This window comes from Bombina bombina, chromosome 4 (genome assembly GCF_027579735.1).
Source record: "Bombina bombina isolate aBomBom1 chromosome 4, aBomBom1.pri, whole genome shotgun sequence".
Classification (NCBI taxonomy): domain Eukaryota; kingdom Metazoa; phylum Chordata; class Amphibia; order Anura; family Bombinatoridae; genus Bombina; species Bombina bombina.
Genome location: NC_069502.1, coordinates 416,703,474 through 416,724,231, shown reverse-complemented (window position 1 = coordinate 416,724,231; position 20,758 = coordinate 416,703,474). Strand labels below are relative to the sequence as shown.

General features: G+C 32.2%; 1 protein-coding gene across 1 annotated transcript in view; it reads left to right on the top strand.

Moving 5' to 3' along the window:
• LOC128657509 (IgGFc-binding protein-like) overlaps nucleotides 1-20,758 on the top strand; it is a 182,156-nt gene that overhangs the window by 58,151 nt on the left and 103,247 nt on the right. Inside the window, 3 exon segments of the mRNA XM_053711876.1 lie at nucleotides 16,083-16,135; nucleotides 17,526-17,678; nucleotides 19,849-20,111. Coding sequence (XP_053567851.1) covers nucleotides 16,083-16,135; nucleotides 17,526-17,678; nucleotides 19,849-20,111 — 469 coding nt within the window.

The window sequence follows — 20,758 nt, the reverse complement described above, 5'->3', positions numbered from 1 at the left end:
CAGATAGAGAATACAATTTTAAACAACTTTCCAATTTACTTCTATTATTTAATTTGATTCCTTCTCTTGTCATTTGCTGAAAGGTTTATCTAGGCAAGTTCATAAGCAGCAGAGAAACTAGGTTCTAGCTGTTGATTGGTGGCTGCATATATATATTGAATGTGATTGGCTCACCCATGTGTTCAGTTAGAAACTAGTAGTGCATTGCTGCTCCTTCAACAAATGATACCAAGAGAATGAAACAAATTAGATAATAGAATTAAATTAGAAAGTTGTTTAAAATTGTATTCTCTATCTGAATCATGACAGAAACATTTTGGGTTTTATGTCCCTTTAAAGTTAAAAAAAAATTATTCCTTTAATTTTTGAAGCACAAATGTTCAGAACATAATGGCCCAATATTTTAATCATGTATCAAGCATTAGGAAAATAATACTCAAATTGCTTTTAGAAAAAAAAGTTCATTATGACCGTGCACAATTCCTGCTTGTGCTGTAGCATTCACCGATTATTTGCATAAGTGGAAATTCAAACAAATCAGTTTTACCCTTTTTAGATAATTTAGTGAAATTCTCTTGCTATCTTTATTTTAAAAGCAGGAATGTAAGTTAGGAGCCAGCCCATTTTAGGTTTAACACCCTGGATAGCACTTGCTTATTGGTGGCTACATTTAGCCACCAATAAGCAAGCGTAACCTAGGTTCTGAACCAAAAATGGGCTGGCTCCTAAGCGTTACCTTCCTGCTTTTTAAATAAAGATCGCAAGAAAACAAAGAAAAATTGATAATAGGAGTAAATTAGACCGTTGCATGCTATGTCTGAATCATTAAAGAAAAATAATGGGTTTAGTATCCATTTAATTTCACTAAATTACCTAAAAAGAGTTAAACTGATTTGTTTGAATTTCCACTTATGTAGAGGTTCACAATTACTCCTTCAATTACACATTTCAACTGTATTTGTGATTGCAGTGTAAAATTATAAACATTTGAAAATTGTTGCTTATAATTAAATCCTAGACTGAGCTTAATATACTGTAACTGCACTTTTCTGCAAAGGGAGGAACATTCCTAGGGTAAAGAATATATTTATCCTTTATGACTCGTATTCTTCACAGGGGAGGTTGGGGAGTTAATGGGCTCTCACTCTCTATTTTAATCTAGCAGGAATCTAGCTTAAAAAAACTTTACCTTAAACTGTTTATTAATTGTAGACGCTCACTAGGAGTTAATATTTGGCATTTAGCCTATAAGCATACAAGTAAGAGCGATCTATAAATATGTTGTTATTTTTTTAAACTGTGGCAATTGTGGGCAGTTTGGAGCTATTAAGGGCACAATATTTAGGCAATACTACCATCTGAAGAGATATTGGTAATACCTCCCTATCGATGTACCTAATTAGCCTTAATGAAGTGAAGAATATATAAGGGGAATCTAAGAGTTTAGTTTGTAAAGCACTATCTGATTATTTGTTTAACTAACGCCTGAAGCACTGACAGCTCTGCACAACGTTTATTTAAACTACCTTAGAAGTGCAGATAGTAATACATATCTGCACAGGGTTCAAATTGAACTGTTAAAGGTACATAGTCAGATATACTCCCTGTTTTGATTACTATATAACTGGGAATAATATTTACAAGGAGAGATGTCAATATGACAATGTGTACATATTTCCTAACAAATATTTAATATATAATCCAGGAGTGGGATTAATTCTAACATTTTTTAAACTGCCTTATAGAAACTTTCATCTAATAGACGGATAGAAAAACAGATCGTTACTCAACAGATAGCAAGATATCGATTATCCCACCTTATTAATTTAGTGGGTAAACTTAATATATATGCAACAGTGACAAATAATATTTTGAGATAGATTTAGATCCATTTATGCTAATATACCTAGTACACTGCCAGAAGTATAGATGACACAATAAATCTTTTCTGGGTCTAATAAAATCACTATAGCCATATAGTATAATACACTAGGAACAAGGTCTCTTAGGGATAATATTCAAAAGGCAACTCATAGATACACATAATTATTATATGAAGCCAGTCTAAAAGTCTGGATTAGTTACATCATTATCCCTGATATGGTCACATCTATTTTTCCACTTTATTAATGAGGTTGGTAACTATTGGTAGCTATTGTATCCACTCTGTATCTTATTTCATTTTTTGACTTGTATTATATGAAATATATGAGCACTTTACAGGTACCACCTTTCTAAGAACCGTGTAAATTCTATATACCTAGTTCTAATTTGAAAGTTAATTTGAGACCCTCCTACAAGAGCTTTATCAGCATTCTGTTTAGATACACAATCAGGCAAGTGCCAGTGAACATCCTTAGATTCCTACCCTTAATCAATTTACAATCTACTGATATTGAGATACACCCTGGCCCCCAACAACAGACTCTTTATTATCATTGGAACTATATGTGGATATTTCTATAAAACCATGGATTAACACCGACATCCTAGGTTATTTATGTAGTAATCACTGTTATAGTACAAAAGCCTGAGTGTTGTGTTTTGTGCCACTAATACCAGTCTTTCCTCACTACCACTTTGTCCCATACTTATTACTTTAAGTCTAGATGCCATTCCTGTGTTTTTAACTTTTCTGTCCATTTATTTTAAGTTTGCCTAAATAAAAGTTATATTTTATTATATATTCCTTGCTGAATATCTGCCCCCTGCTGCTCTCTAGGTCTAATTAATTTATAGGGAATTTGAGTGCTCTCAGATGTACATTTCCTAGCAGACCTGCACTGCTTTTTTCTAAAATTGTATTTAGTACACAGCACCAATTGTGGTTTATTCTCCAACGGGTTTTAGTAGTAGATAATTGTGCTACTCCCTATTGACAATCACCCGTCACATTAGTTCCCTTTTACCGTATAAGTAGTGCCATTCGGTGTTTCCAAAAATATTTTTCCTTTATGACTCGTATTCTTCATTTTAGACACAAGTGGAATCTGTCCATAAATGAGCTCTGCGTGCATATCAGCTATTCTTTACATTTTTGTGCACTAAAAACAATTATATAAACGTGATTTCATATATCTTTTGAGTGTCATTACTATGAAATCTATACATCCTTAGGGGTGCTGCTTCCGACCCACTCCACTTCAGGTCCGCCTATAGCAGATCATGTCTGCCCGCACATTAGTAAATTGCCCCCTTTGTCCTAAATCAAGATGTAGAAGTATGCTTTAGATGTCCCTCATTACCAGGCTCTCTAATAGACCCTGAACTCTAAGTTAAAAAAAGGGGGAATTTGTTTTTACAAGGATAAACCTGCAAACAACTCCTCTAAAGAATGATATATGACCATATTGTCAGAAAATCAGTACTAAGCATGCAAATCAAAAAAGTTACATTTTTGTAATAGTGTACATGAATACAATAATTTCTACACTAAGTTTTCGAATGAAACTATCCTTAGGAAATAATGCTCAGATTTCTAGATGCCCCAAGATCTTGCTATCTTCCAAAGTACAATGAAATTCATTAACAAATTGGGTTTGTTGGTCTGACTAAACAAATAGCACCATACACTAAAAAATACCTAAAGGGGCATATGTACTATGGAGCGAGCAGACATGATCCGATATAGCGGATCATGTCCACTGCATACACTGCATACGCTGCATACACTGTCAGCATTTATCATTGCACCAGCAGTTCTTTTGAACAGCTGGTGCAATGCCGCCCCCTGCAGATTCGTGGCCAATCGGCCGCTATCAGGGGGTGTCAATAAACCTGATCGTATTCGATTGGGTTGATTTCTGTACGTCTCCTCAGAGCAGGGGGACAAGTTGTGTGGATAAATTAATTTAATTCTGCACGTTATAATACCAAGTTATAAAATACAACATAGTGTAAAAGTGATCACTATATTAAATGTGCCTGAGAAGAACTATTTTTACCTGAAATATATATTAGTATCCATTTATCTGAACCAATTCTGGGAAAGAGAATTATTTATCACATATTAAATGAATACAACCCTAACATTAAAATAACTTGCTTTTACTTGCAATGTGTCCCATTCCATTCTCATTCAATTTTTATAAAAATGTGTGCATTTTATCTGCCCACATTTTCTAGACTAAATACTACTAATGTTTCTAAAAGTGCAGCAAATGTGCTGAAATAGATGTTGGATACAGAAAATTGCAGTAGATTATCTGAGTGTATTTTTCTGGTTCCTTGCATGTTACTGTACCACAGTTCCTGACAATTATGGGGACAGTGCAAGCCAAAAAAAAAATGGCATAAACGTTTATTTGGTTAAAAGTTTTTATAACAACAAGAACAGATTTATTACTCCTCTAATGTAGTGAAGATAGATAGTTTATATAATATACCCAAAAACAGGGGCTGCTTCGTCAGCCCTATTCCAAGACTGACAATCACGCTGATGTCAGAATGGCGTGAGCGGGTAATTACTGATACAACTAAGAAGCGTATAAATACAAGTGCTGCTCAGTACAGAACATAGGTAACCTCTAACCCAATGTAAATAATTGAAGAATAAAGTAGCATAATAAAACAGGACTTTTTGTAAACATATGGCTAGATTACGAGTTTTGCATTATAAGTGAAAAAGCAGCGTTATGGATCTTTTTCACTACCGCTGGTATTACGAGTTTTGCAGGTATAGGTGTACCGCAAACTTTTTTTGCCGTAACGCAACGTAACTACCGCAGCTTTCAAAAAGTCCTTTTTGAATGGGATTTCCATAGCGCCGGTATTAAGAGTTTGCCTGTTCAGCCAAAAAGTGAGCTGTACAGCCTATACCGTCAAGATCCGTACCGTAAACTGAAAGTCAGTAGTTATGGGTTTTAGGTTACAAAGCTGTACCATAAAACTCATAACTAAAGGGTTACAAAGTACACTAACACCCATAAACTACCTATTAACCCCTAAACCGAGGCTCTCCCGCATCGCAAACACTAAAATAAACTTATTAACCCCTAATCTACTGCTCCGGACATCGCCGTCACTATAATAAACATTTTAACCCCTAAACCTCCGCACCCCATTCATCGTAAACACTAGTTAAATATTATTAATCCCTAATCTTATCTGCTGTCCCTAACATCGCCCACAACCTACATTACTGTTATTAACCTCTAATCAGCTGCCCCCAATGTCGCCGCAACTATACTAAAGTTATTAACCCATAAACCTCTGGCCTCCCATATCACTAACACTAAATAAATATATTAACCCCTAAACCAAAACCCTAAGTCTAACCCTAACCCTAACACTGCTAAATTTAATATAATTAAAATAAATCTAAATACAAATTACTATTATTACCTATTACCTATTTAAGACTAAATACTTACCTGTAAAATAAACCCTAAGCTAGCTACAATATAACTAATAGTTACATTGTAGCTATCTTAGGTTTTATTTTGATTTCACAGTCAAGTTTGTATTTATTTTAACTAGGTAGACTAGTTAGTAAATAGTTATTAACTATTTACTAGCTACCTAGTTAAAATAAATACAAAGCTACCTGTAAAATAAAACCTAACCTGTCTTACACTAAAACCTAACATTACACTAAAATTAAATTAACAAAATACATTTATCTAAATTACAAAAAATAATAAACACTAAATTACACAATATAAAAAAGAAATTATCAAATATTTAAACTAATTACACCTAATCTAATAGCCCTTTCAAAATAAAAAGCCCCCCCAAAATAAAAAAAAAACCCTAACCTAAACTAAACTGCCAATGGCCCTTAAAATGGCCTTTTGCAGGGCATTGCCCAAAGAAATCAGCTCTTTAACCTGTAAAAAAAATACAAACAGTAAAACCCACCACCCACACAATCAAACCCCCCAAATAAGCTCCCCAATAGCCCTGAAAAGGGCATTTGGATGGGCATTGCCCTTAAAAGGGCATTTAGCTCTTTTTCAGCCCATCTTCTATCTTCATCCTTCCGACTTGGAGCAGCCCAATCTTCAAGACATCCGGAGCGGAGCATCCTCTTCAATCAATGAATGTTTCTTTAAGGGACGTCATCCAAGATGGCTTTTGGCTGATTGGAACAGCCAATAGAATGCGTGCTCAATCCTATTGGCTGATTGGATCAGCCAATAGGATTGAAGCTTAATCATATTGGCTGATTGCATCAGCCATTAGGATTTTTTAACCTTTAATTCCGATTGGCTGATAGAATTCTATCAGCCAATTGGAATTCAAGGGACGCCATCTTGGATGACGTCCCTTAAAGGAACTTCATTCTGGAAGAGCCGTTGATTGAAGAGGATGCTCCACGCCGGATGTCTTGAAGATGGAGCCGCTCCGTGTTGGAAGGATGAAGATAGAAGATGCCGTCTGGATGAAGGCTTCTGCCCGCCTGGAGGACCACTTCTTGTTGTCTGGATGAAGACTTCTCCAGGCTTCATTGAGGACTTCTTGCTGCTTGGATGAAGACTTCTCCCGGCTTCATTGAGGATGGATGTCCGGTCTTCAAAAACTGTAAGTGGATCTTCGGGGGTTAGTGTTAGTTTTTTTAAGGGTTTATTGGGTGGGTTTTATTTTTAGCTTAGGGTTTGGGCTGAAAAATAGCTAAATGCCCTTTTAAGTGTAATGCCCATCCAAATGCCCTTTTCAGGGCCATGGGGACCTTAGGTTTTTTTAGATAGGATTTTATTTGGGGGGTTTGGTTGTGTGGGTGGTGGGTTTTACTGTTGGGGGGTTGTTTGGATTTTTTTTTACAGGTAAAAGAGCTGATTTCTTTGGGGCAATGCCCCGCAAAAGGCCCTTTTAAGGGCCATTGGCAGTTTAGTTTAGGCTAGGTTTTTTTTTTAATTTGGGGGGCTTTTTTATTTTGATAGGGCTATTAGATTAGGTGTAATTAGTTTAAATATTTGATAATTTCTTTTTTATTTTGTGTAATTTAGTGGGGTTTTTTGTGTAATTTAGTTAATTGTATTTAATTAATGTAATTTATTTAATTGTAGTGTAAGGTTAGGTGTTAGTGTAAGACAGGTTAGGTTTTATTTTACAGGTAAATTTGTATTTATTTTAACTAGATAGCTAGTAAATAGTTAATAACTATTTACTAACTATTCTATTCTACCTAGTTAAAATAAATACAAACTTACTTGTGAAATAAAAATAAAACCTAAGATAGATACAATGTAAGTATTAGTTATATTGTATGTAGTTTAGGGTTTATTTTATAGGTAAGTATTTAGTTTTAAATAGGAATTATTTAGGTATTAATAGTAATTTTTATTTAGATTTATGTTAATTATATTTAAGTTAGTGGGTATTAGGGTTAGGGTTAGACTTAGGGTTAGGGGTTAATAACTTTAGTATAGTGGTGGCGATGCTGGGGGCGGAAGATTAGGGGTTAATAAGGTATTGACGACATTGGGGCGGAAGATTAGGGGTGTTTAGACTCAGGGTTTATGTGTAAACATACATTTTCTTTCCCCATAGGAATCAATGGGGCTGCATTACGGAGCTTTACGCTCCTTTATTGCAGGAGTTAGGCTTTTTTTTAGCCGGCTCTCCCCATTGATGTCTATGGGGAAATCGTAACACCTCGTAACACCAGCTCAAAGCAGCGCTGGTATTTGAGTACGGTATGGAGCTCAATTTTGCTCAATGCTGCAATATTGCCTGCTAACACCGGGTTTATGAAAAGCTGTAATAGCAGCGCTATAGGGAGGTGAGCGGTGGAAATAACTTGCAAGTTAGCACCGAGCCGTTCATAACGCAAAACTCGTAATCTAGCCGATAGTAAAAATTAAACAACTGACTTTCCCAGGTGATCACTGACCCACACAGAGCTCTTAGTTGTATCTAAAGGATTTTATACAAAGGTACACTGTTTTTATTCCAATATTTTGCTATTATTAGTAGTAATGATACAATTTGATCACTAGTCCTCCAAATGAAAAAAATAATCTGATAGACTCTCATTTAAAAAGTTGGAATCCCCCCGCCCATCCAAATGCAGGTGTTATACTTGTGCATATAATTGTGTTTTCAATTATTTTTCCCTTTTGTCAGAATGGAGAAAGGTGAGGTAATATTTGTAAAGACTTGACCGTACGTTGTTAACCCTCCCTTATTTCAAGGGATCTCCTTTATTTGCCCAAACTGTTTTTGCAGTCTACCAGGCTCCCTTATTTATCTGCTTTTAGAACATTTTGCCCATATTTTTTACAACCTGTAAAATCTTCATGAGATTTTCATATCCCTTTAAAACTCAAATGAAACATATTACTATAGTTTACTATTCAGGAGAGAAAAGTTACTAGCCTAACTAATATTGAAGAGATGTTAAACATCTCCAACTTATGCATATAAATTGTGTTCCTAGAGAAGTTAAAAAGCAAATTCTGTATCTTCAAAAAATTAAGTAAATTGTTTATCAGCTACTGCGTTGTAGCTTTTTAAAAAAAATCTAGGTTACAGTATTTCTTACTGGTGGATTTTAATTTCTCTTTTTTTAATTGCACAATTAGTGGGAATTTCAAACAATGGTCACTTGTGTTTTAAATCATATAGATACAAATGATACCATTTAGAAATACGTTTTGAATTCAGGAAACCACTGGGTGTAAATATCTTCTTCAAATCCAATATTTCATAAACTTATTATTTGTTATTGGTTTAAAGCATTCTAGAAAATTATATATATATATATATATATATATATATATATATATATATATATGTATATCATGAAAGTTACATATTCAGATGCTCAAATCAGTGTCTCCATGAGAACCAAAGTATCTCAAACAGACAGGTCATACAAGGAGTTTGCTCAGATAATTATTTCCACCTTCAATAAATTGCTTTATGACCTCCTCCTTCCAGTTACTATAAAAGATAAGTTTGAACAGACTCCTTTTTCTCATTTCTCCACTGCAAGGAAAGATTGTGGACTAAGTCACAGAAATATGGTTCAGCATATATGACAGAACAAACTCCAAATATGGGGGGCTATTGGAAAAGACTATACTTTTTATTTATTTTATTTATTAGAAATTCTAAAGGGTAAGTACTGTAATTTTATTTCCAAATCAATTATTATTTGCCAATTTCTTAAAATTATATATATATTAAATCAGTCCCAAAATGCATTTTTTATGAAATGGGCGTTATTTATAATCTGGAGGAATTTATAATATTACATTTTAGTGTAATTTAAGGACATTTTCTCTACAACATAATTATTAATTTTAATAATAATAATAATAATAATAATAATAATAATATCAACAATAAGAAAATATTTAAAAGTTGAATATTTTATTTTAAAGGGACAGTCTGCTCTAGAATTTTTATTGTTTAAAAAGATAGATAATACCTTTATTACTCATTCCCCAGTTTTGCATAACCAACAGTTATATTAATACACTCTTTAACCTCTGTGATTACCTTTTATCTAAGCCTCCCTAGACTGCCCCTTATTTCAGTTCTTTTAACAGACTTGCATTTTAGCCAATCAGTGCCCTTTCATAAGTAACTCCACGGGCATGAGCAAAATGTTATCTATATGACACACATGAACTAACACCCTCTAGCTGTGAAAAACTGTCAAATTCATTCAGATAAGAGGCAGTCTTCAAGGGCTTAGAAATTAGCATATGAGCCTACCTAGGTTTAGCTTTCAACTAAGAAAACCAAGAGAACAAGCAAATGTAATGATAAAAGTAAATTGGAAAGTTGTTTAAAATGACATGCCTTATCTGAATCTTGAAAGTTTAATTATGACTAGACTGTTATTTTAAGTCTTATACAGCTTTTTTTTCTAGAAAATTACGTTTTAAGTCCTGTATGTATAAGTGTGAACTATTTATAAGTTTTACAAGATTGCTGCAACATGATAATGATTCACCAGAAGAATTCTAAAATGCTTTGCACATTGGACATTAAAGATATATAAATTTGCTTACAAACTTTATAAAACATTAGGATTAATTTCTATATACTATGTTCAACGATTTTTATTTTACTTTCGGTGTTGTCAAATGAAAAAATATATCATCTGACTCACCTATAGTGTAAAATATGCATATATTTTTAGCTATACTAATATACAGTGTACAATTGTTGGACTTCCATTGATACAAATCTGTAATTTGGCTTCTACATGCTCTAAATCATGCATTTTTTGTATTACTTACTTTCAGCTCCCAAGCAGGACTTTGACTATGTGTTTAACCATTTTTTCCGGCTAATCATATAGTTATCTAGGGTGTGAAATGCAAACATTACATGTTCTAATGATCTAAAATAGTGATGGGCAACTGTTGACCTGAGGGCCACATACAGCCCTCTTCACTATAATTTTAGTTTCTGGGAAAAAAATAGAACTAACAATGTGTATCATAGTTTTTGTGGGCCCAGTTTAAAAATAGGACTCAAAGTGTAGGGGACCTATGGTGTATGGGCAAACAAGTGGGGTACAACTTGAAAAATATTGATATACTGCCATCATGGTAAAAAAGTAGCCCATCACTGATTTAGAGCATCTAATGCTTGTATTTCAATGTCCCTTTAACATTAAGGGGAAAGTTAAGAGAATGGCTAGGGTAAAAATGATAGCACATGGACAATTGAAAGAAATGACCAGACCAGAATAGCCCATATAAACAGCTGGTTTAAAAATGAAAATGAAATAAATAAATAAAGCTAGATTTGTCATTAAACAAACTAAGCAGCGTGGTCTCTACAGTGGCCCCAGTGGCTGGTTGGGTAACACAAAATTTACTCTAGGAAATAGTGCTCCATAATGGGGGAATTCAGTAACTTTACTATATTTTCTTTATCAATTATATGTATGTGAATTGGTGATTGTAAACAAATACTTCTAAGGGGAAATGTACTGTGGTAACTAATTGTGCCAAAAGAAAATGTAAATTTGTCACTTTCTGATCTACATGTATTTAAAGCATCACTAATAATAATGTTATTTCATTATCATTTCATTGCGGTTCTCCGTTAAATAGACATTTTTTAGCCAATTAGCAAGAGTACTTGAATTTGGTTGCACACAATCATGCACTTCCTGATAGCTTCACTTTAAATTCAAACAGTTATTACTTAAAGGGACAATAAACACAATTTTTTTATTTAATGATTCAGATAGAGCATGCAATTTTAAGCAACTTTCTAATCTACTCCTATTATCAATTTGTCTTTGTTCTCTTGCTATCTTTATTTAAAAAATAGGAATGTGATGCATAGGAGCCAGCCCATTTTTTATTGAGAACCTGGGTTATGCTTGCTTATTGGTGGGTAAATGTCAGCTTCCAATAAGCAAGCACTATTCATGGTGCTGAACCTATAATGGACTGGCTGCTAAGATTTACATTCATGATTTTCAAATAAATATAGCAAGAGAACGAAGAAAAATTGATAATAGGAGTAAATTAGAAAGTTTATTAAAATTGCATGCTCTATCTGAATCATGAAATAAAAATTTTGGGTTCAGTGTCCCTTTAACCTTTTTTTACATATATAATGCAATCATTCAATGTTTTTTTTTAAAAACAAACAAAAAAAACCAGAATTTTTTTCCCTGCACTAAATTATTATGAAGAACTTAACTCTAAAAACACTTAAATCACATGTAGAAAAATAGAGAAAAATTTTTAAAAAATGAAATAAAAAATTTAAATAATACATTTTCTTTCAGGTCTCAAATATAATTTAAGGTGGTGAAGATTGTATGTTATATGGGTATCAATAAATTTCTATGATAACACTTTGTGCCATCACATTATTTAATGCTCACTGTGATATTATGAGATAATTTTTATAAGCCAGATCTGATATGAATGAAAACTGCCAGCTGTGATGAAATGTGAGATCTGAGATTGTTCTAAAATAGATACTTCTACTCTGTAATGAGACTATTATTATGAATGTGCCTTTGCTTTAAGGATTATTACTTATTTCTAGTAATATATTTTCTCTGCAAAAATTCACTGCTCTTGCTTGCCTAGTCTTTCTAAAAAGTATTGGTTAAAATGACCATTTCACTGAAGATTTTAACAGGTAGAGAGATTGATATTTATATGTTAAATATTGTGTTTCCCCAGGGTAATCAAACAACAGTTTGATACAGTCATGTTTTTAAAGTGCCATAAAAAGAAATAATATTCTGTTCTATAAATTATAACTCTGTGCAGAGTAACATAACTTATTGATATGAGCATTGACACACTGTGTACCAACGAGCAGTGATAGCCCCAAATATCATTGTGTCTATCAGTCATGGCACAAAGTCCTGAAAACATCATAACTTAAAGGGTAAAGTCCAGTAGTTAAGTAAGTGTATGTTGAAACAATTATGATGTTAAACTGATGTGAAAAATGTGTACCTTTGTCATTATGTTCAAATTATAAAGACATTTATGACTGGCTTTGCATACATTTGTGTCAAGTAGTCATTCCTTTGTGCATTTTGGTGATATACTGCCCTAAATGGAATGTATAGTGAAAAAGAAAGGTTTCAAATTCTATTTATAGAGAGATAAGAACAAATTAAAAACTGATAAATGCAATACCATAGTTAAATGTTTATGCTAACACATTGGTACCCAACCTTTTATACTCAGAGACACCCTTGGTAAACCTTTCAGATTCATGTTATACTGCTAATTTATTTTCTACATGCCACTGAAATCACAAAGGCTCCATAACAATAACGTAACATACTGAGAATTACAAAGTAAAAATAGGCAACATTACACAAAGTGATTTGCTAAAAATATTGCATGGTTAATGATTTGTGGTCTAAAAAAAGATATTTTATATTTTTACTTTGTAATTCTGTGTGACAAATTTAGTTCAGGATATTGGCACTCTGGGTTGTACAGATGGCTTGGATAACAATCACTATGCTGAAACTGTTTTCCTCTTAATGAGTTTCCAATGACTTGTTTAACCAGTAGCAGAGCATAAAAAGTATGAGACATTGTTCCTTTAGGTTCATTTTTTTGTATATAAAATAGCTTTCTTTAAATATTTACACAAAGTTTTCCTTATATTATTTATCACTTTAAAAAAAAAAAAAAAATTAAAATTCATAGACTGAAGAATGGAAAATGAGCAGTATAGTATCCCTTGTCTAACTCCCCACTGGGAGCATGATTTAATGTAAACCTTCTAGTTTTTCTACAACCAGTACTTAAAGCGATACTAAATCCAAATTCTTTTTTTAATAATTAAGACAGAGCATTCATTTTTAAGCAACTTTCTAATTTACTCCTACTATAAATTTTTCTTAGTTCTCTTAGTATCTTTATTCGAGAAAGCATGAGGAGCCAGCCTATTTTTGGTTCAGCAACTGGGTAGCGCTTGTTTATTGGTGACTACATTCAGTCAACCAATAAGCAAGGGTAACCCAGGTTCTGATTTAAAAAATTGGGCCGGCTGTTAAGTTTTACATGTCTGCTTTTTAAATAACGATAACAAGAGAACGAATAAAAATTGATAATAGAAGTAAATTAGAAAGTTGCTTAAAATTGCATTCTCTATCTGAAACAATAAAGAACATTTTTGGATTTAGTATCTCTTTAAGTCACTGACATTTTTAATAAAATTAGGGATACAACAGGAAAAATCAGCTGTTTCAAATGTCAAAATAGAGGTGAATGAGCTGTTTGTAAACACTTTAATACACTATAGCTGTTAAAATAGAACATTGGGTACATATAAAGGGCTAGATTACTAGTGGCAGGCTAACTGTAGTGGCTATTTGCATGCAATGGAAATGGTGCGCTTACTATGAGTTGAAAGTAAATGCATTCACTTGAGCGCAATTAAATTTAACGTCTGTACAAATTTCACATTCCAATGTTCTTCACTTACAGGATAATAATTTTTATTGTACATACATATTTCTATACCTATACCTATGTATCTATTCCGATAGATATATAGGTATAGAAATGTATTTAACATGAACAGTATCATATATATATATATAGAAATATGTATTTAATAATAAAAAGTATTTTATTTTCTATATGAAGAACATAGCAATGCAAAATATGCCTAAAACACATAGAGGTTCAAAACTGCACTTGTATCCCAGTGTGTTCATGCTGACTATCTCCATACTTGTTTTACTTATGGTAGTCGTATTTAAAAAACAGCATCCACGTATGTGTGGACCTCCCTTCCTTTTTACTTCACTAGTATATACATTTTATGAATTATTTTTAATATTTTACAGTAATATTTTTTTAATATTTTCTATTTAATATTTCAATAACGCACATTGAAGATAGCTAACCTGACCATGTTAGTCCTAAGTTGTGAGCCCCGATACGTTACACATATCTTAAATTCCAATGCTCTTCACATAAAAAAAAAAATGTACTTTTTATTATTGAATATATAATTCTATACATATATGATACTGTTCATGTAAAATACATATCTATATGTATATATCAACAGGAATAGATATACAGGTGTATATATACACACACATATATATATATATATATATATATATATATATATACAGGTATATATATACAGGTACGTATATGAATTTACAATAAAAAGTGCATTATCCTGTAAGTGAAGAACATTGTAGTGTTAAATATATATGTACATGACAAATCATTTTTATTAACTATTAAGAATTAATAATGTGTTTCACTGTGTATGTAGTATAAATATTTTACATTCCAATGTTCTTAACATAATAGAAAATGTTCTATGTATTTAAAAAAAATCATATTTATGCAATATTCATATTTAATAAAGGGTTTTAGTGTGTATTTACTGTAAATATTTGACATTCCAATGTTCTGCACATGACAGAATATATTCTAAGTATTTCTAAATATATATAGTGCTATATATATATATATATATATATATATCTGCATATACCTATACCTATATATAATCGTAAATACAGTGTGTATATATATATATATATATAAATATGTATATATGTATATTGTACCACAAAAACATATATATACTGTATATATATATATATATATATATATATATATATACACTGTATATATATGTATGAATATGTATTTATGAATAAATAGAACTTATTCCTGTATATGCAGAACATTGGAATGTGAAATATTCATATTTCCATGTCGGGTTTGCACATATGAGAATATGCCATTGGGTTTGCGCATGAGTAGGGTGTGTTTTTTTTCACCCTTTTTTCTCCATTGACTTCTATAGGGGAATATGTGAACAGCAGGCAAACGATAATGTAAATTCTTTTTTTTGTGCTTGTCAGTTTTGCGTGCAAGCGCTAGAACTAAGCTAGAAAAAGCTTAGTTCTAGCGCAATTAACGCTCGAGCAAGAGCCTTAATTAGTGATTCACTCGTAATCTGACCCACAATTGAATACCTTGCAGTGAGGTGCTTAATATAGTTTCAAAATATATTTAAATAAAGAAGAATTTATAAATTTTCAGAGTATTATCATTTTTTTCATAATCTTTAATCTGGTGTAGCTTTATCTGACCCATTTATACTATTTATAATTACTTTTCTTTCCATTGCCAGGAGAGTTCTCATCGATAGTCATACATTTTTTTTATTAGCCTATAAAACTGATAGTGGATAGTGCTATCTAATCTTAAATAATACACCTTCTAATATATTATGCAACATATTAACACATAACACACATTTTGCAGAGTGATATAAAATGAACCCTTACAGTTTTATCCTATAAAACCTATTGTTAAATTGCAATAAAGTGCCATGAAACAGAGGTATTGCCACAAGTGCGTGCAATAATTCTCTTAAAGGTCATTTAATAAATTAACATAAAAAGGCAAATGTGTTGTATTCTTTTTAAATATAATTTTATGTAAAGTCTTATCAAATAAAAATACTAAGACAATAAAAGGATTATAAGATATTTAACATTTAAAATGTGTATATAAATTATGTATATATGGAATTATTAACTTAAAGATGGTTACATTATAATACATGATCACAATAAGAATGTCAAACAACAAACCATAATCCTCAAATAACAATTACCTTCTTTTTTTTTTTAGGACAAATGAAAAGGATCTATCAGATAGTTTAATTTTCCAGAATCAAAGGACTGGTAATTAATGCATTGTTTAATTTTGAATATTTTTTTTTAATTAAAAAAACAGTTTATTCATACAGTTTATTTACTTTTATCTCACCAGCCATTCTTTAATATTTAAAAGTTACATATCAGTTTATTACATATTTGCTTGTGGTTGCATTCAGCGCTTATTTGACAGGTATGAATGTACACTGTCATAAAAAATAATATGATAATGCTAAAAGATAATGCTTTTAGTAAAGGTACAGGAAGTCTGTTGACTATCTAGAAGTTACAATGACATGAACCTTACACTTTTAATATAGTAATTGATTTAAGGATATATGAACTATGTTTAAAGGGATGATAATGATATTTTTACTGAGTTACTTATTGACCAGTCAGTCAACAAGATTTCTGTCATTATTTAACCCTATAAGGTATATTATTGTTTTTTGAAGATTTTTTTTTTGCATTGTACTATATGTTCTTTTCATATTTGATACAATTTTGATCCATCAGAAGAAAAAAAAAACACCTTTTTAAAAAAATAAAAATAAATAAATAATCATTTTTAATGGGTTTACCCCTTTAATTCATCAGATACTGGGAACACTTACAAATGTTATTCCAGTTATCATCTACAAATCCTTATGTTCCAGGAATATTTTAGATTTATTTGTCCTAACATATTTAGATAAAAGTGATTTGTAGGTAAATTAATGCAGATATTAAGAATACTAGATTGGAATATATAATCCATAGAATAAATGACTGCAGCTTTTACATAAATGGATACATGTGTCAAATTATATAATAGAAACATTGACTATGAGTGATGTACTGTTAATAAGCAGTATAAAGCTGCAAGCACAACCCCTGAATAATTTCAAAATGTGGTCTGAAGTTTATTTATTATGATTTTCTACATTCAATCAATATTCAGTTTGGAATAGAAACATGTTTCATTATACCTGTATAAGTAAAAATGCTTCTAGTAAAAATGTAATACTATTATAGGAGCATATTTACATATGTTGCACGTGCCAAGTCCATCTGCATTCAAGCAACTGCTCAGATAGGCAAAAGAGGTTTGTGTTTTGCCAGAAGATGCAATTTGCATTATAAAAACTACCAACAGTTCTCTGAACAGGTGAAGAGTTTGAATGTAGACTGCAATGCATATGTACATATGCCCTTAAAAAACAGTGAAACCGTTTAGTAATAGAAATGTATCACAAAAAATATTCCTGTTCAAAATTGGATTGTACTAATATATATTTCAGTTTTGAAGGTAAGATAAATTCAATAGTAATTTATTGTATTCCCAATGCAGGTATTTTATATAATCTCTGTTAGCAATTCAGAACTCGGTATGCACTACTCCAGAATAATAATGCACACTTGTTGTGTTTGTTTTCAGCATACATCACATATTGTGATTTTAATGATAATACAAGACCTTTTTGCGACTGGAAACAACATTGCGAAGGAAATGATGATGCAGATTGGATTAGAGCCAAAAGTACTACTCCAACACATGATACTGGTCCAAATGGGGATTATCCTGATGGAAGTATGATACATCATTTTATTTTAAATAATATCCAAAATAGTATGATGAATAATTGTTTTTAAATACATTACAAAATGACTCCAGTTGAAATCCAATAAAATATTTAGGCATAGATTACAAGTGGAGTGGTATATTTCATTTTCGCGATCTTTAAAACTGAGCTAGAGTTTAATGATTCATATAGAGCATGCAATTTTAAGCAAATTTCTAATTTACTCTTATTATCAATTTTTCTTTGTTTTTTTGCAATCCTTATTTAAAAACAGGAATTTAAAGCTTAGGAGCCAGCTCATTTTATGTTCAGCACACTGGATAGTGCTTGCTTACTGGTGGCTTCATTTAGCAAACCAATAAGCAAGCAAAAACTAAGTTCTCAACCAAAAAGCAGACATTCATGCTTTTTAAATAAACATAGCAAGATAACGAAGAAAAAATTATAATATGAGTAAATTAGAAAGTTTCTTAAAATTGCATGCTCTATCTGAATCATTAAATCATTGATTCATTTAGTGTCCCTTTAAGCTTTTTGCGCTAGTCGGGTTGTGCTTGTATTACAAGTTAAAAAAAAATCTTATTTTGCGCAAGCAGTAACCCAACTAGTACAAAAATCTGAACATCGTATATTGCCTGCGTTTTCACATATTCCTCCATAGAAGTCAATGGAGAAAAATAGTTGAAAAACACCCCACTCTCTCGCAAACGCACCATCATATATTCTCATTAGTGCTAGCCCAACATGAAATTATGAATACAAAAACTTCTGCAACTCACTTCTTCTTTCGGTCTGTCACAATGGACTGACTCTCACACTCACAAAGATGGCCACTTCCTTGATTTGATTTTTAGCTCTCAATGCAATATCTCAAACTTGACAAACTCCCCTTTTACTCTTTTTGACCATCATCTCCTCACTTGTAACATCACATCCCTCCCAACAACTCTAACTCCTTCTACCCCTCACCAAACTTCACAGAAGCATTAAGTCATTAGATCAGCAACAGCTCACTAGCTCTCTTGAAACTCTCCTCTCTTCCATCTCTTCCTTTCCTGCCCTGAACAATCTATCTGCCACTATAATTCTACCCTTACATTGGTCCTTGAAGATTTGGGCCCTCCTACCATAGCTCGGAAATCACACACTCATCCTCAGCACTGGCATACTCCTCTGACACTGCTGAGTGACACTGGAGAAAATCTCAGAATTCAGGAAACTTTCTTCACTACAAGTTCATCTTGAACTACTACTATTCTGCTCTTAACCATTATAAGCAAAATTACTTCTCTACTCTTATTTGTCCTCTTTCTTCAAACCCAAAATATCTGTTCTCCACTTTCAATACTCTTCTCCGCCCACCCCCACCTCCTAATACAACTTCTCTCTATGCTTAAGATTTTGCCAGCCACTTCAATAACAAAATCGACTCCATCAAAACGAAATCAGCTCTCAACATACTACCAGTCTCCCACCCCCTCACAAGCTTGCAATCATCCAAAACCAACATAGCCATAATTTTAGCTCTTTGTCTCTGTTACTGAGGAAGAAGTTTTTGCCCTTATACTGTCCTCTAACCTCACTACCTATTCCCTAAACCCCATCCCCTCACAGCTACTCAAAATTTTCAACCTCTCCCTCACACCGGTATATTTTCCACATCTCTAAAACCTACAATGGTCACACCTATTTTCAAAAAACCTTCTCTAAATGCAACCTCCCCATCCAGCTACCTCCCTATTTATATATGTATATATATATATATATATATTTATATTTATATATATTTATATATATATTATATATACACACACACACAATGATCAGAGTAATGCAGCATAATGCCAGCATCCTGATTCTTTTAAAGACCCTCCCCCTTCCTGTGCAACCAATTGCATGAGATCAGGGCTTGTCAATCATCCTGAATAATTGAATCTAGAATGTTGTAAGTCCTTTATCACTTAAGTGGTAGAAAAGTTAGAAAGGCTACTGCTTGTTAACTTACAGTTGTAGGCTCGCATGATTGAGTCTGCACTGGAAGAGCTCCCAAGCTGCATTCACAGCTTGATAAATGTAGAACTTATGTTGATACCATCTGTTCTTTAATTGCCTTAAATAATTCTGCATTTTGTTTCACCTTCACATAACATGTATAAAAGTATATTTTTACTCCAACAGATGGATATTTTATCTATATGGAAGCAACCAACCTTGTCCCGCGTGATGCAGTCTGGCTTGATAGCTCAGTTTTTAACATCAGTGGCGATGTGTGTGTAGACTTTTTTTACCATATGTCTGGTTCAGAAAATACAAATGAATTGAAGGTTCTAGTCAAGGATCACACAGGTCAATTTGTTTATTGGAACAGAATTGGAAATCAAGGCACCTCGTGGTTATATGGCTCATTCACATTTTCATCTTCAGGACAGAGGAGTATTCAGGTAAACAGCAGTTTTCTCTGAGCTTATGAGCAAAGTACAAAGAATTATTGTGCAATAATGAAGGAAAAAACTACGATGAAAATAACTGATAAAAGAGCTCAAAGTTCTATAGATAGCCTTGACATTAACACAATTATATGAGCTTATATAAGCCAATTTGATATCTGATAATGTTAATTTATGTATTGAATCTAGAAAAAAAAGTTCTAAACAGTTCTATCAATATACAACAATTTTTTTTACTTGTGTCCCACTGAGTACAATTATTTACTATTTTTAAAGGTACATTAAAATGTTTTTTTTTCTTTTTTTGCAACTAAAAGAGGACATTTTTCTATTAATTACAGTTTGTTTGGTTTTTTTTTTTTTAAATTGATGTTCCAGTGAAGAAAAAAATATTTTATTCTTATTTATTTTTTTGTGTCACTGTCTACCAGTAAAGCTGTGGTAGTCTTCCTTAAAATCAACTTCTAGACTATTCACAAGGGATGCACAAATCTAAATAGTAAACAGTTTAATACTCTCCAGCAGGTAAAATGGATCATCAGGAACACATTAGAGGAGCGGCAATTTTACATTACACAATCTCTTGAATAAATTGCATTTCAGAAAAGCTTCTAATTCAAAGGGACATATAACCTAAAAAA